This window comes from Sapajus apella, unplaced genomic scaffold (assembly GCF_009761245.1).
Source record: "Sapajus apella isolate SASKATOON/1434 unplaced genomic scaffold, GSC_monkey_1.0 scaffold124, whole genome shotgun sequence".
NCBI lineage: Eukaryota > Metazoa > Chordata > Mammalia > Primates > Cebidae > Sapajus > Sapajus apella.
Genome location: NW_022437064.1, coordinates 4,155,071 through 4,168,341, shown reverse-complemented (window position 1 = coordinate 4,168,341; position 13,271 = coordinate 4,155,071). Strand labels below are relative to the sequence as shown.

Below are 13,271 nucleotides of genomic sequence, written 5' to 3'. Positions count from 1 at the left end.
ATCCTTATCTACTTATGAGACATATGTCTCATAAGTAGATAAGGATGCATGTAAAGTTTTAGCTAAAAGGATATTTACTGAAACCTTGTTTATAATAGATAACAATTTAACCTCGATGTCTGTTATCAGTGGATTTGGTTCAGTAAGTTATCCATACAATAGAACATTATGCAGACATTAAAATTATGTGGTAAAAGTATAATTGATGACAACAAAGAAAGTTCACAACAAAGAAAGTTGTGCCAGTAATCCCTGCATTTTGGGAGGTGGAGGTGACAGGATCACTTCAGCCCAGGAGTTTCAGACCAACCTGGACAACATAGTGAGCACCCTGTCTCTACAAAAAAGCTAAAAAATTATCTTGGCAAGGTGCCGTGTGCCTGTAGTCCTAGCTACTCCAGAGGCTGAGGCTGGAACATCACTTGAGCTCAGGATGCCAAGGCTGCAGCGAGCTGTGAGCACCACTGCACTCCATCCTCCTTGACAGAATGAGATGATGCCTCAAAGAAAAACCAAATAGTAAACAAAAATTCACATCATAGTAATTGAAGAAATCAGGTAAGTAAATTACTGTACATGGTATGGTACAGTTGTTTAAAAATATTTTATATATACATACATATATTCACACATACTCATAATATTTTTTCTTATATACAAAAATATATATATGTATGCATGTAAACATTGCTATTACTTGATTTTATTACATCATTTGTACTGCTTATATTGCAAAACTAAGTTTTTTTTTTTTTTTTTTGAGACATGGTCTTGTTCTGTCGCCTGGGCTGGAGTACAGGGGCGGGATCATAGCTCACTGTAACCTTGACCACCCAGACTCAACGGATCCTCCCCACTCAGCCTCCTCAGTAGCTGGCACTACAGGCGCCTGCCACCATGCCCGGCTAGTTTTTTTAGTTTTTGTAGAGACAGGTTTTGCCATATTGCCACGCTGGTCTCGAACTCCTGGCCTCAAAGAATCTACTGGCCTCTGTGTCCTGGATGCCCTGGCCTCCCAAAGTGCTGGGATTGATTACAGCCGTGAGCCACCGCTCCCGGCCAAAACAAAGTTCTTAAAAATAAAAGTAATATGAGTTTTTGGGGTGTATTAAGTACGGAGAAGTTTAAAAAATACAATATAACAAAGTTCATGCCTTTTGTGATCAGTAAATACGAGTTTCTCGCTCCTCCCTAGCGACACGGAGGCCCTCAAGCATGAGTTAGAACTTGGGGAATATGGGATACAGCTGAAAAGATCGAGGCAACAGGTTCGCAGCGGAAGGCCTCTACAGCTTCTTTCGACTCTGATATTTCATTCAGTATCAGCACAATTCTCCCCTATTTACCGCTGAAGCAATCAACTGGGATTATAAAAAAAAAATGATTATTTGTATTGACTACCTGATAGTTGACTAGCACTATCGGTTTTGAATGGGGGGTGGTGTGTGAAAAAAAAATCGGGCAGGAGGGAGGGCAGATGTGAATCCCAGCCCACCGTCTCGTTGACAGATCTACGGCTCTCCTTTCTGTGAACGAGCGATGGTCCTTAGGCCTCAGACCCGACACTGTCAGTGAGAAACAGGCGTAACCCAGGAGACTGCTCTCCAAGGAGAGGCCGGGGGGACCGAACGCCGAGGAGCGCAGCGCCCTCTCCGGCCGCCTGCGCGTGTCGGGGATGTCAGGGCTCCTGGGCGTGCGTCAGCAAGGACGACTGCCTTATCTGATTGTAGGTACAGAGCGTGCGCCGCGTGAGGGCGGCTTCTCACTGCCAGGCGCCGGCAGGTCGCGCTGGCTGCTGGCAGACGCCCGAGGGCGCCGAGCTGGAAGCCCCGCCGAGCTCCCTCGCTGCCTCCCTGTGCGTGCCGCCGGGAGGCGGGTGAAGGCAGGGACGGCTGGGGGGGCGGGGCGAAGTGGCGGGGCGGGGCACCAGCTGCGCGCGCGGGGCGGGGCGGGGCGCGCTGCGTGGTCCCGGTCGGCGCTGGGCTCCTCCCCCTCCAGCGCCCAGGCCCGCGGCTGGCTGAGCTCCTCCCCTGGCTCGGTCTCTCTCCCCTCCCCTTCGCCCGGCCGTTCCTCTCTCCCGCCGCCTCCTCTTCCTCGGTGAGGCGCTCCTACAGCGGGCAGACAGCATGGCGGCCGTGGAGACGCGGGTGTGCGAGACAGACGGTTGCAGCAGCGAGGCCAAGCTCCAGTGTCCCACCTGCATCAAGCTGGGCATCCAGGGCTCGTACTTCTGCTCGCAGGTAGACGCCCGCTGCCCCGCGGATCTGCCGCTGCCGCGGGACCTCTCTTGCCTCTCCCCCGCTGGCTCCTCCCGCCCTTGCGGCGATTCGGGACGCGCTCCTCCTCTTCCCCTCGGCCGCGCTTCCTCCTCCCCCAACCCGCGTCGCCAACGCCCCCTCTGGTCTCCGGGGGGCCCGGGTTCCTCCCGAGTAGCGCGGGGCTCTCGCGGGGGCGGGGGCGCGGCCCGCCGCGGCCATGTGGGCTGGGGCGGAAGCGGGCTTGCCCGGAGTCGCGCGGCCTCGCTGGGGGTCTGCGTCTTGGGGCCAGTTTCTTGCGCTGGGGCGGGGGCCGCCAGGTGTGCGGGCTGCCAGGGGCAGGTAGCGGCTCGGGGATAGCGGGCAGCCGGAGGGCCGCGAGCGTCCACAGCCGCAGCTCCGGCGGGGCTCGGGTCTGGACGCTCTAGGCTACGGGGCTGGGCGGTACCTGGGGTCCGTGCGGGATGGGGCGCGGAAGCCACCCGCCGGGCTCTGAGAGATGGGTGGCCCGAGGACTGTCGGAGTCGCAAAGAGGAGGAACGCTGGCTGGCTCTGGCCCCACTTCTTTGTGGTTTACTCCTGTGGTTTGACACTTAAGCAACTTTGAAGGTGGGTAGGGAGAGGTCTGTGTAATTCATTCTTTTCCTTCAGCATCCAAAATTACTGATTTACAAAACTGTAAGTTAACGGGATTAGTCACCTCTCAGTGGCTGAATTTCGCAGAGTGAAAAACACAGTTCCATTGAGGGTTAGGCATGAAGGCTGTAGTTTATTAAGTTTTGTGCAGTAGAGAGCAAACCCAGCGTTGAATGGGGTCCTGACTGACGCGTGTGCTCGTGTTTCTGTTTACTAAAGAGTACTAGTGTTGCTGCTGCATTTAGAGACCCAGGATAAGAGCTGAGTGGTAATAGTATGGCCCTTAGTTACAGTCCAGGTTTACTGAAGAGAGGCACATGAATATTCAAATATTAAATTGGTAGTGCCCTGTGGGCAGGAGAGCAGGAATATAGTTAGAAGGCCTGATTGGGGCCGTGTCCTTGCCAATTACTGTGAGATCTTGAATTTAGTCTAGTTACTTAATCTTTCTGAGTGCCAGTGTTACCCTGTACAGAAGGGATGATTACAGCTTTACTTGTAAATTTCACAAGCTTCTTCTGAGACCCAGATTATCTGAGGAACGTGAAATGCTATTACAATGTAAGGCCTTTTATGTTTTAAAGGATTGTAGTACGATTTGACACTGCCATAAATAAAAATATGAATAATGAAGGCAAATAATATGAACACAATACAAATAATAAAAAATATTTTCCAATATACAACATAAATACAATCTTTACGTCATAGTACTTGTAGCTAAGTCATTGCAAGAGGTCTTAGCTGTGTTATATGGTCTTGGTTTTAGATAGGATATGATCCTTGACCTTGTTAGTATCATTTGGAAAAACTTGCACGTGGAGTAGTGTTGCTGGATCTAAAAATAGCATTACTCAACAATCTAAAGGACCTGTATTAGGTTTAACATGTTGAGTATTACTGGTATTAAACCTAGTACAGGTCCATTAGATTCTTTAAAATTTCCAAATTCTATCTTGTTGTGGCCAGTGTGGGACCTGAACTTAAGAAACAGTAGTTTGCTTTTGACAGTTGTGTGCCATCTGAGTAGAATAACTTTTAAATAGTTATTAATTCACTTATCATTGCATTTTGCAATGATAAGTGAATTAATATGTATAGACACTCTTCTATATAAAATTTTTAAAAGTTAGCGTGAAACCACATTCGTGAAACATTGGAGTTTGTGAAAAAATGTTAGACACATTTGTGAAAACAAAACATCCAGGGTTTAGTCTGTATTTTAGGATTGGAGGTATTTAGATGTTGGATTCTGTAGGTATGTTTCTGGTATCACTGTTAGACATTCACATATTTCCAGAGTGGCTGTCGCTGCTGTCTCTTTCTTCATTTCTGTTACCATCTCCTATGGCCAGCTTTTAAAATTTTCCACCAAATCAGTTGTCGAGTCTCTTAATTTATTTCTCTACTGTAATTCCTCCCCTTGCAAACACCCACAAAAAAACCCAACCAAACAAAACCTTTTGTACAGAAGTTATTTTTCCTGCAGTCTGATTATGCTTATAACCCCATTGCTTTCAGGATTCCAGCCCCACAATCAGGGCCCCTCTACTGAGTCTCTTGCTCTAGTCAAAGGCTGTGTTTATATTATTTCCTTTCCAAAATGTCAGCTGTCATCTGAAATCACAGCTATTCCCTCAGTCCCAGCTTGAGACCTTGATCAAGTCACTGTAATTTATCCTAAGCCACTTTGTCCATCTGTGATAAAATATGGGCTTGGCTGGGCACCGTGGCTCACGTGTGTAATCTGAGTACTTTGGGAGGCACAGGCAGGCGGATCACCTGAGGTCAGGAGTTCGAAATTGGCCTTGGCAACATGTTGAAACCCTGTCTCTACTAAAAATAAAAAAATTAGCTGGGCCTGGTGGCACACGCCTGTAGCCCCAGCTACTTGGGAGGCTGAGGCACGAGAATCCCTTGAACCTGGGTGGTGGAGGTTGCAGTGAGCACAGATTGAACCACTGCATTCCATGCTGGGTAGCAGAGCGAGACTCCAACTCAAAAAAGAAGAAATTAGGGATTTTCCTTAACACTTCTGATCATTTTTGCTAGAAGTGGTCTTTCTTCTTTTACTGCTCTGGTCCCTGGCCTGGCTGTCTAGCCAGCTTGTCTTTGGGAACAAACAGAACAAAACTGCAAGAGGCCTTTCTATCACACCATTAGCAGAAGTAAAGCATTCCCAGTTACCCGGTCACACCACCTTGTTTATTCCTTTATAACGTTTTGTACAATCTGTGATTACCTCACTTGTTAGAAAAATGAGAATATCTGTTTTTTAGTCAGAAGGTAAACTTCATGAATGATCTATCTTGTTCACTGTCCTGTCCTCATTTCCTCATATAATGCTCTCTGTATGCAGTGGGTGGCCATTAAATGTTCGATTTAATGAATAAATACATCAAAAGGCAGAATTGAGAGATATTCCATCATTTACTGGTTATGTGACTTTAGGCAAATAACCTCTCTCTTTTTCAGCTGTATCTTTTTACAATGGGGCTATTTATAACACCTACCTCAGGGTTTTGATGAAGACTACATGCAAAATATGTAAAGCTCTTAGCATATTAGTAAACTTAATGAATGTTAGCTCGTTTTACTGTTATACTGTTTTATGTTTAGGAAGGTAGAAATATTTTATCTAGGATGCTTAATTTTTTTTTTTTTGAGGTAGAGTTTGCTCTGTTGCCCAGGCTGGAGTGCAGTGGCATGCTCTCTGCTCACTACGAACTCCGCCTCCTGGATTTAAGCGATTCCCCTGTGTCAGCCTCCTGAGTAGCTGGGACTGTGGGTGCATGCCACCATGCCCGGCTAATGTTTTGTATTTTTAGTAGAGATGGGGTTTCCCTGTGTTAGCCAGGATGGTCTCCATCTCCTGACCTTGTGATCCACCCGCCTCGACTCCCAAGGTGCTGGGATTATAGGCGTGAGCCACCACTCGGCGTAGGATGTTTAATTTTAAGAAAAGCTTTTCTTTAGAGGAGCACAACCAGTTTTACTTGAAAATTGAGTTTTCCAAGAGTTCTTGATATTCGATTGTATTTATTGATAGAAGTGTTCCTTCCTATTTGTGTATGTATTTTTCATTTATGTGTAAGAATTTTTTGAGGAAGAGGGTGTGTGTTACTCATTTTTGTATTTTCCAAAGTGTCTTGCCCGTAGTAGGCACTCAGTTCATTAAATGAAAGAAAGGAAATTAGTGGTCTTGCAATAGAAAACAAATTCTGTGTTTACAATATTCTTTGTAAAGGCTGAACAGTATACTATATTGTGGATATACTGTCATTTATTTGCTTATGGTTGAATTTAGTTACGTTTCAGTTTTTTAGATGCTGTTTAACTTTGTGAATCGCATAGGACAGTTGCTGTCTCCTCTGGTTAGAGGATCAGCTGGGATGGACGTGAGTGATTTGTACCTGTTTATATTTATAAGGCATAAAACATAAAAGGTAGTAAGCATAGTGTAAGTGTAAAGAGACCTGGCTTTTGCTCCTGTGTCCCTGGGTAAGTCCCCTCCTAGGCCTAATGAAGTATTCTGTTCATGGAGTTGAGTGGAAGGTGAATAAGAGAGCGTCCAGGGTGCTTAATACAGTGTATAGTAAATTTGGGCTTTATTATGCATATAACCTCGTATGTAATATTATTAAAATTAGTACCAAGGAAGGCTTAAAAATCTTAGAGGAGAAATATTACTTGTTTATGAATATTTTTGACAAATCCCATAATAGATTCTTTCAAAGAAGTGGCAGGTACCATGATTAAGTGAATCCAGAAAGTCTTTTTTTTTTTTTTTTTTTTAAATAATAAGACAATTTTTCTTTTCTTTGAGATGGGGTCTTACTCTGTCACTCAGGTTAGAGTGTTGGAGTACAGTGACACGATCTTGGCTTACTGTAACTTTTACCTCCCAGGTCAAGTGATCTTCCCACCTTAGCCTCCCAAGTAGCTAGATCCACTGGTCCGAGCCATGACACCTGGCTAATTTTTTGTGTTTTTGGTAGAGACAAAGTTTTACCATGTTGCCCAGGCTGGTCTTAAATTCCTGAGTTCAGGAGATCCAATTGCCTCAGCCTTCCAAAGTGCTGGAATTACAGGCATGAGCCATTGCACCACGCTAGAAGAAAGTCTTGTTGAATGTCTGTAGGTTGGAGTTAGAAGGTAGGGAAGGCATGCAGTATCTTTGAAATGCAACCCTGTCCTCTGAAACTTTCTCCTTCAGTAACAACATTCCTGCCAGTGCAGGGTGTTTCTGGAATTCATCTTCATCATTGGAGATATTATCATGTTCTGCTTTTTTATTTATAGGGATTTTCTTTAAATTCTTCATATCACTTCAGACTACCCTTAGAAACTGATTGTAAGTTAGCTGGATTTAGGTACAAATCTCATAGCTTCTTATAAGTAAAAAGATAGGATGAAGGTAAAGAGAAATTATGAGTCTTTTTAAAACAATTTCATGAATTTTTATGGTAGAAAAACAGAGTATAGGTGAAAATAATTAGTTACCCAATGATCATTTCTGTGAAATTTTGGTGTGTATTCTAAGAACATATTTGCTTATTTATTCATGTGCACATAGTTGTGTATGTTTTTACAAAAATGGCAACCGTAGTACATATAATCTTAGAGAATTTTTTCATCCTTATGTCTTAACCAGTGTTTTGGTAGTGTCATGTCGTGGCTACATTTACATTATCCTTTATAAAGACTTATGAATGCACTGTCATTTATTTATTCACTTATAGTTGACTTTAATTTCTTTTCAATTTTTTAGCTGCTGTTTACTCTTCAATAAATGTTCCTGGAAAATTTAAATCATTTTGACTTAGGAACGTAGAATAATGGTGCATGAATTGGTACATGAACCCAGGATTGAACCATCCTAAGCTGATTCTATATCCTTGTCCAGAACAGTAGTTCTCACAGTGTACTTAGTGAATTTTTGTTGGTTTGAGGGCCTTCTGGTCACCTGTGAAGTTTTGGCATGAAGTATACCTGTATTACAGTAGAATTCGTAAAAAAGAAAAAACAACAACAAAACAAAACAAGCGTCATGTGGTTGGTAGGCAATCAAAAGTTATACAAGTCTTTGAGTTATCTTTTTGGAAATTGAACTGTTATAGGAAATGTGATCTTATACTGTTTACTTAAGTTTGTGGATTGAAATCAAGTGTTAGTCACGGTTTTTTTTTGTTTTTTTTTGAGACGGAGTTTCGCTCTTGTTACCCAGGCTGGAGTGCAATGGCGTGATCTCGGCTCACCGCAACCTCCGCCTCCTGGGTTCAGGCAATTCCCCTGCCTCAGCCTCCTGAGTAGCTGGGATTACAGGCACGCGCCACCATGCCCAGCTAATTTTTTGTAGTTTTAGTAGAGACGGGGTTTCACCAGGATGGTCTCGATCTCTCGACCTCGTGATCCACCCGCCTCGGCCTCCCAAAGTGCTGGGATTACAGGCTTGAGCCACCGCGCCCGGCTAGTCACGGTTTTTTAAGGTGAATCTTTTTCGTATTTAGCATATTTGCAGAATTTTAGTTAGGTTTTGTTAGATTTGGTAGGGGTGACAGACATGCGTACGTAGCTAAGCTCATTCCAGCTTTAGATATTAGGAAGAAAAGCAGTGGCATGGTAACTGGTTCTGTAATTGTCTTTGGTATTACTGTAATAGCAAAACCTTTTAGATAGATATTAAATAGGCAGAAATACTTTATAAAGCAACCATTGAGCTTCATTCTGTATTAAAGTTTTAATGTAATGGAATATAAATGTAATTATAACCCTTTCTGCATGATCCTGAACTTCTCCTGACCCTGCAGTTTTAACACGAAGCATTCTTTTATTCATGCTTGGGCAGGTAGTGCTCCCAGCTCAACAATGATAAGTATTTTACTTTGATTTATTTGATTGGTATCAGTCTTGTCTCTGGCTTTGAATAAAGAGCAATTCAAAACACTCTGTAAGCCAGGCCTGCCTTCCTCATTTTGTGTGTGCGGGGCAGCTTTTAGATAAAACTAGGATATGAACCCCATGGAACTTCTTATGTTTTATAAGTTGTAAATAAGTTCTCTCCTGTTTTTATTTCCAGTAACCTGACTTAATGCAAGTCTCAGTAAAGATTTCTTCCTGATACACCAGAACTGTGCCATGTCTGTTAGAAAGCGTTTTAAAAAGGCTAGGCTTGCGGTGGCCTGTAATCCCAGCGCTTTGGGAGGCGGAGGCATGCAGGTCTCTTGCTATAAGATCAGCCTGGTCAACATGGCGAAACCCTGTCTCTACTAAAAATATAAAAATTAGCTGGGTGGTGATGGTGCATGCCTGTAATCCCAGCTACTACTTGGGAGACTGATGCACAAAAATCGCTTGAACCCAAGAAGTGGAGGTTGCATTGAGCTGAGATTGTGCCACTGCACTCTAGCCTGGGCAACAGAATGAGACTCTGTCTCAAAAAAAAAAAAAAAAAAAAAAAACAACACCACCAACAAAAAAGCCCTTGCTAATTGGGGTCTGCTGTCTGCTAATGTGGCATTTATCTGGGTCACAGGCTCAAGCCTTTAAAGAGTGGTTAGGATATAAATGATAAGTGAAATTATAACTTCAGCAATTTCCCTTATCATTATAAAGTGGGAGGTAACAGAGACTTCTCAGTGTTTTGAATGTGTGTGTGTTTAATCATTCTGCCTTGATTTAAGTTCAAAAGTGCAAACCCATCTTTGCATCACATTCTGAAGGTTAACCCTGTCTTATCCAGCAAGTTACAGGCTTTAAATCATTCAATAAAATAGGTAAATGTAAGTGCCATTAGGCTTTAGACATGGCATAACTTTTTTTGTCTTCTGAGTGAGGATTTATGTTGTTACTGATTATTTCACTAACTGGTAATATGGATGGATTGATTGTTAGAATACTGATAACTTCTCACTGTTCTCCACTAAACAAATGATAGAATAATTTAATATTACTTTTGAATTAAAGTTTTAAGGACCATAAAGTCAGAATCTATAGATGTTTGTTTTCTAAATTGTTTTTGATATTGAGTAGCATAAAATATCAGTAAATGTTTGGGGAAAAAGCCTCAAACTTTATTCCCTCTGTTCTCATAGCTCAACAGTCATCAACACAGAAGACTTCTATAACCAAATACAGGGTGTTTTCCTCACTATCAAGTGAGCAATTATTTCTGCAGTGGACACCAACTAGGTGTCCTTCAGTTCATTTCCTACACCATTTACCTGGAGATAGTGTCAGATCCCACAGATTGAGGGCTTAGTCTTCAAAACTGCCCCTTTCCCACATCCTTCAGACACCAGTCACAAGTTTGGGCCTCCGGAACTTAAAACTTGACTAGCTTCAAGTTGGAGTTCCCATGCCCCCACTTTGGGTTTGATTAATTTGCTAGAGCAGCTCACAGAACTCAGGAACACTTACTTTGCAAGTTTATTGTAAAGGATATTGCAGAGGATATAGATGAAGAGACGCATAGGGCGAGGTGTAGGGGAAGGGACACTGAGCTTCCATGACCTCCACTAGTTAAGTGTTCAGCTAGCTATTCGGAAGCTCTCTGAACCCAGTTCTCTTGGGTTTTTATGGAAGCTTCATTCCTTTAGGGTACGAGGTGGGACCTTCTCTGGAATGAGAGTCTTACAATCCACAATTTAAAAGGTGGGGGGTGGGGATTAGAGACCTGCCTTCAGGTAGGGTGAAAGGAAGAGAGCAGGAGAGGGTTGTAATGAGTCTGTTTTCCCAGCCCTAAAGCACCCAATATTATGACAAGATTGCAGCAAGTGCTAGGGGAGTTACTAGCCAGGAACTGTGGACAGATACACATACACACACACACACACACACAACACACACACACACATACACATACACAATAACACAATAAATCATCCACGGGATCTAAATATGCATGCTATACTAATGCCCATTTACTTACCATCTAATTTATTAAAAAGAACATTACCAGGAAAACAAGTGAAAACAGAAGGCTCCTTTGTCCTTGTCCCTCATCCAAGAGGTACTCCATATCCCGAATTTTGTGTTTATTGTTCATTTGCATTTCCATGTTTGATTTCTTAAAAAATGTATTTTTAATGTTTTTGAAATTTTTTTTGTGAAAAAAATCATTACATGTATTCTTCTACAACATACCTTTTTTGTTGTTTGTTATTATATTCCTGAGATTTATTCTGTTTCAGTGTAGCTCTGGTTTATTCATTTTCATTGTTTTCACTGCTGTGTGATATTCCAATGAATTAGTATGTCATAACTTTTTCATTCTTCTGTTAATGGAAATTTGGGTTGTTACAGGTTTTTCTATTATAAATAGCACTTCTCTGGACATTCTTATGCCTGACTCTTGGTGCCTGTTTGCAAGAATTTCTCTTGGGTATACTACCAGGAGAAAATTTTTTGGGTCATAGGTTATATGTTTAGCTTTACTTTGATGATACCAGATGTTTTCCAAAATGATTGTACTTTAAAATAAAAAAATGGGACATAATTAAAAAGCTTCTGCACGGCAAGAAAAAAAAAAAATCAAATAATCTCATCAAAAAGTGGGCAAATGACCTGAGTAGAATTTTCTCAAAAGAAGATATGGCCAAAAAACATACAAAATGTGCTTAATATCACTAATCATCAGTAAAATGCAAATTAAAACCACAATGAGATACCACCTTGCTCCAGCCAGAATAGTCATTACTAAAAAGTCAAAAAAAAAAAAAAATAGATGTTGGCATGGAGTGATGAAAAGGGAATGCTTAACTGCTGTCATGAATGTAAATTAGTACAATCACCGTAGAAACCACTGAATACCCAAAGGAAGAGAAGTCATTATATAACAAAGACATCTGTACACGTGTTTATTGCAGCACAGTTCACAATTGCAAAGATACAGAACCAATCTAAGTGTCAGCTGATGAGTAGATAGAGAAAGTGTGATATATGTACATCATGGAATACTACCCAGCCATTAAAAAAAGAATGAAATGTCTTTTGCAGCAACTTGGAAGGAACCAGAGGCCATTATTATAAGTGAAGTAACTCGGGAATGGAGAACCAAGCACCATGTGGTCTTACTTATAAGTAGGAGCTAAGCTGTGCGTACTCAAAGACATTCAGAGTAGAGGGAGGGTAGGCTGGAAGTGAGGGATAAGAAACTACATATTTAGTACAATATACACTACTTGGATGACTGCACTGAAATCTCAAGACTTCAGCATTAAACAAAAAACAGAAGTGGTTGTACTTATAGAGAGTTTATGTTGTTTCATATGCTAGCTAGGACTTGGTATTAACAGACCTTTTATTTTTGTCAGTCCAGAGTTGTGTATTACTCATGAACAGCAGTGTTCATTGGGCTATTTACATCATTAATCTGGAAAAATTTAAAAGGGCTTAACTGTCTTTAAAGGGCTTACGTCATTCTTATATAGACAGGAAGTACTGGATAAAATGACAAGGAAGTGCTAGTGAAAGTTATAGACAAGGAGCTATTTTTCCTTGAATTTTTTATAATTTTATTGAGTTTCCCTTTTTATTGTGAAAAGTTTCAAACAAATAGGTTTAAAGAGGAATATAGTATAATTACAGTATACTCATCACCTAAGTTAACATTTTGCTGTATTTATTTTGTTTATGTGTGCTTGTATGTATATTGGGTGTGTGTATAAGTGTATTTGTTGAAACATTTTGGAAATAAGACACAGGCAACACAACACTGCATCTATTAAATATTCAGCAGGCATTTTCTAATGACAAGGGCATTCTTAACTATAATTCCATTATCGCACCTAAGAAAACTAACAGGAATTCCCTAATTTCATCTGATAGGCCAATCTTAAATTTCTCAATTATCTCCCAAATGTCATTCATAAAAGCTTTTTTGTTTGTTTTGCTTTTTGGTTTTAGAATCAGGAACCTATTAAAGCTCACATACAGCATTTGGCTGCCGTGTCTCTTAATTTAGAACAGTCCTCATCTTATTTCCATGATGCTAACTTTTTGAAGAGGCTAGTCAATTGTCTTGTAGAATGTTACACATTTTTGATGATCTGATTATTTCCTCAAAGTATCTGTAAGTTGTTCTTTTGTCCCTTGTAATTTCTGTAAACCAGAAATCAAGCCCAACTGCTTTATTAGACTTGTGAAACCCATTTTTGAGAAAAGGTTTCATTCTGTTGTCCAGGCTGGAGTACAGTGGTGCAGTTATGGCTCACTGCAGCCCCAACCTCCCAGGCTCAAAGGTTCTGCCTGTCTCAGCCTCCGGAGTAGCTGGGACCACAGGCATGCCACCATGCCTGGCTAATTTTTGTACTTTTTGTAGAGATGGAGATCTCCCTGTGTTGCCTGGGCTGCTGTCTAACTCCTGGGCTCCAGTGATCT

General features: G+C 41.8%; 1 protein-coding gene across 3 annotated transcripts in view; it reads left to right on the top strand.

Annotated features, from left to right (window-relative positions):
• Positions 1-1,660: 1,660 nt before the first annotated feature.
• The window catches only part of METAP1 (methionyl aminopeptidase 1), a 53,526-nt gene continuing 41,915 nt past the window's right edge, over positions 1,661-13,271 (top strand). For 2 of the 3 annotated variants that reach the window (XM_032261561.1, XM_032261562.1), the window contains exon 1: positions 1,990-2,240. In XM_032261561.1, coding sequence (XP_032117452.1) covers positions 2,127-2,240 — 114 coding nt within the window. In that variant the 5' untranslated portion in view covers positions 1,990-2,126. Of the gene's footprint in view, positions 1,727-1,989; positions 2,241-13,271 lie in introns of those variants that run through there. The other variant, XM_032261563.1, reaches the window with a different exon arrangement.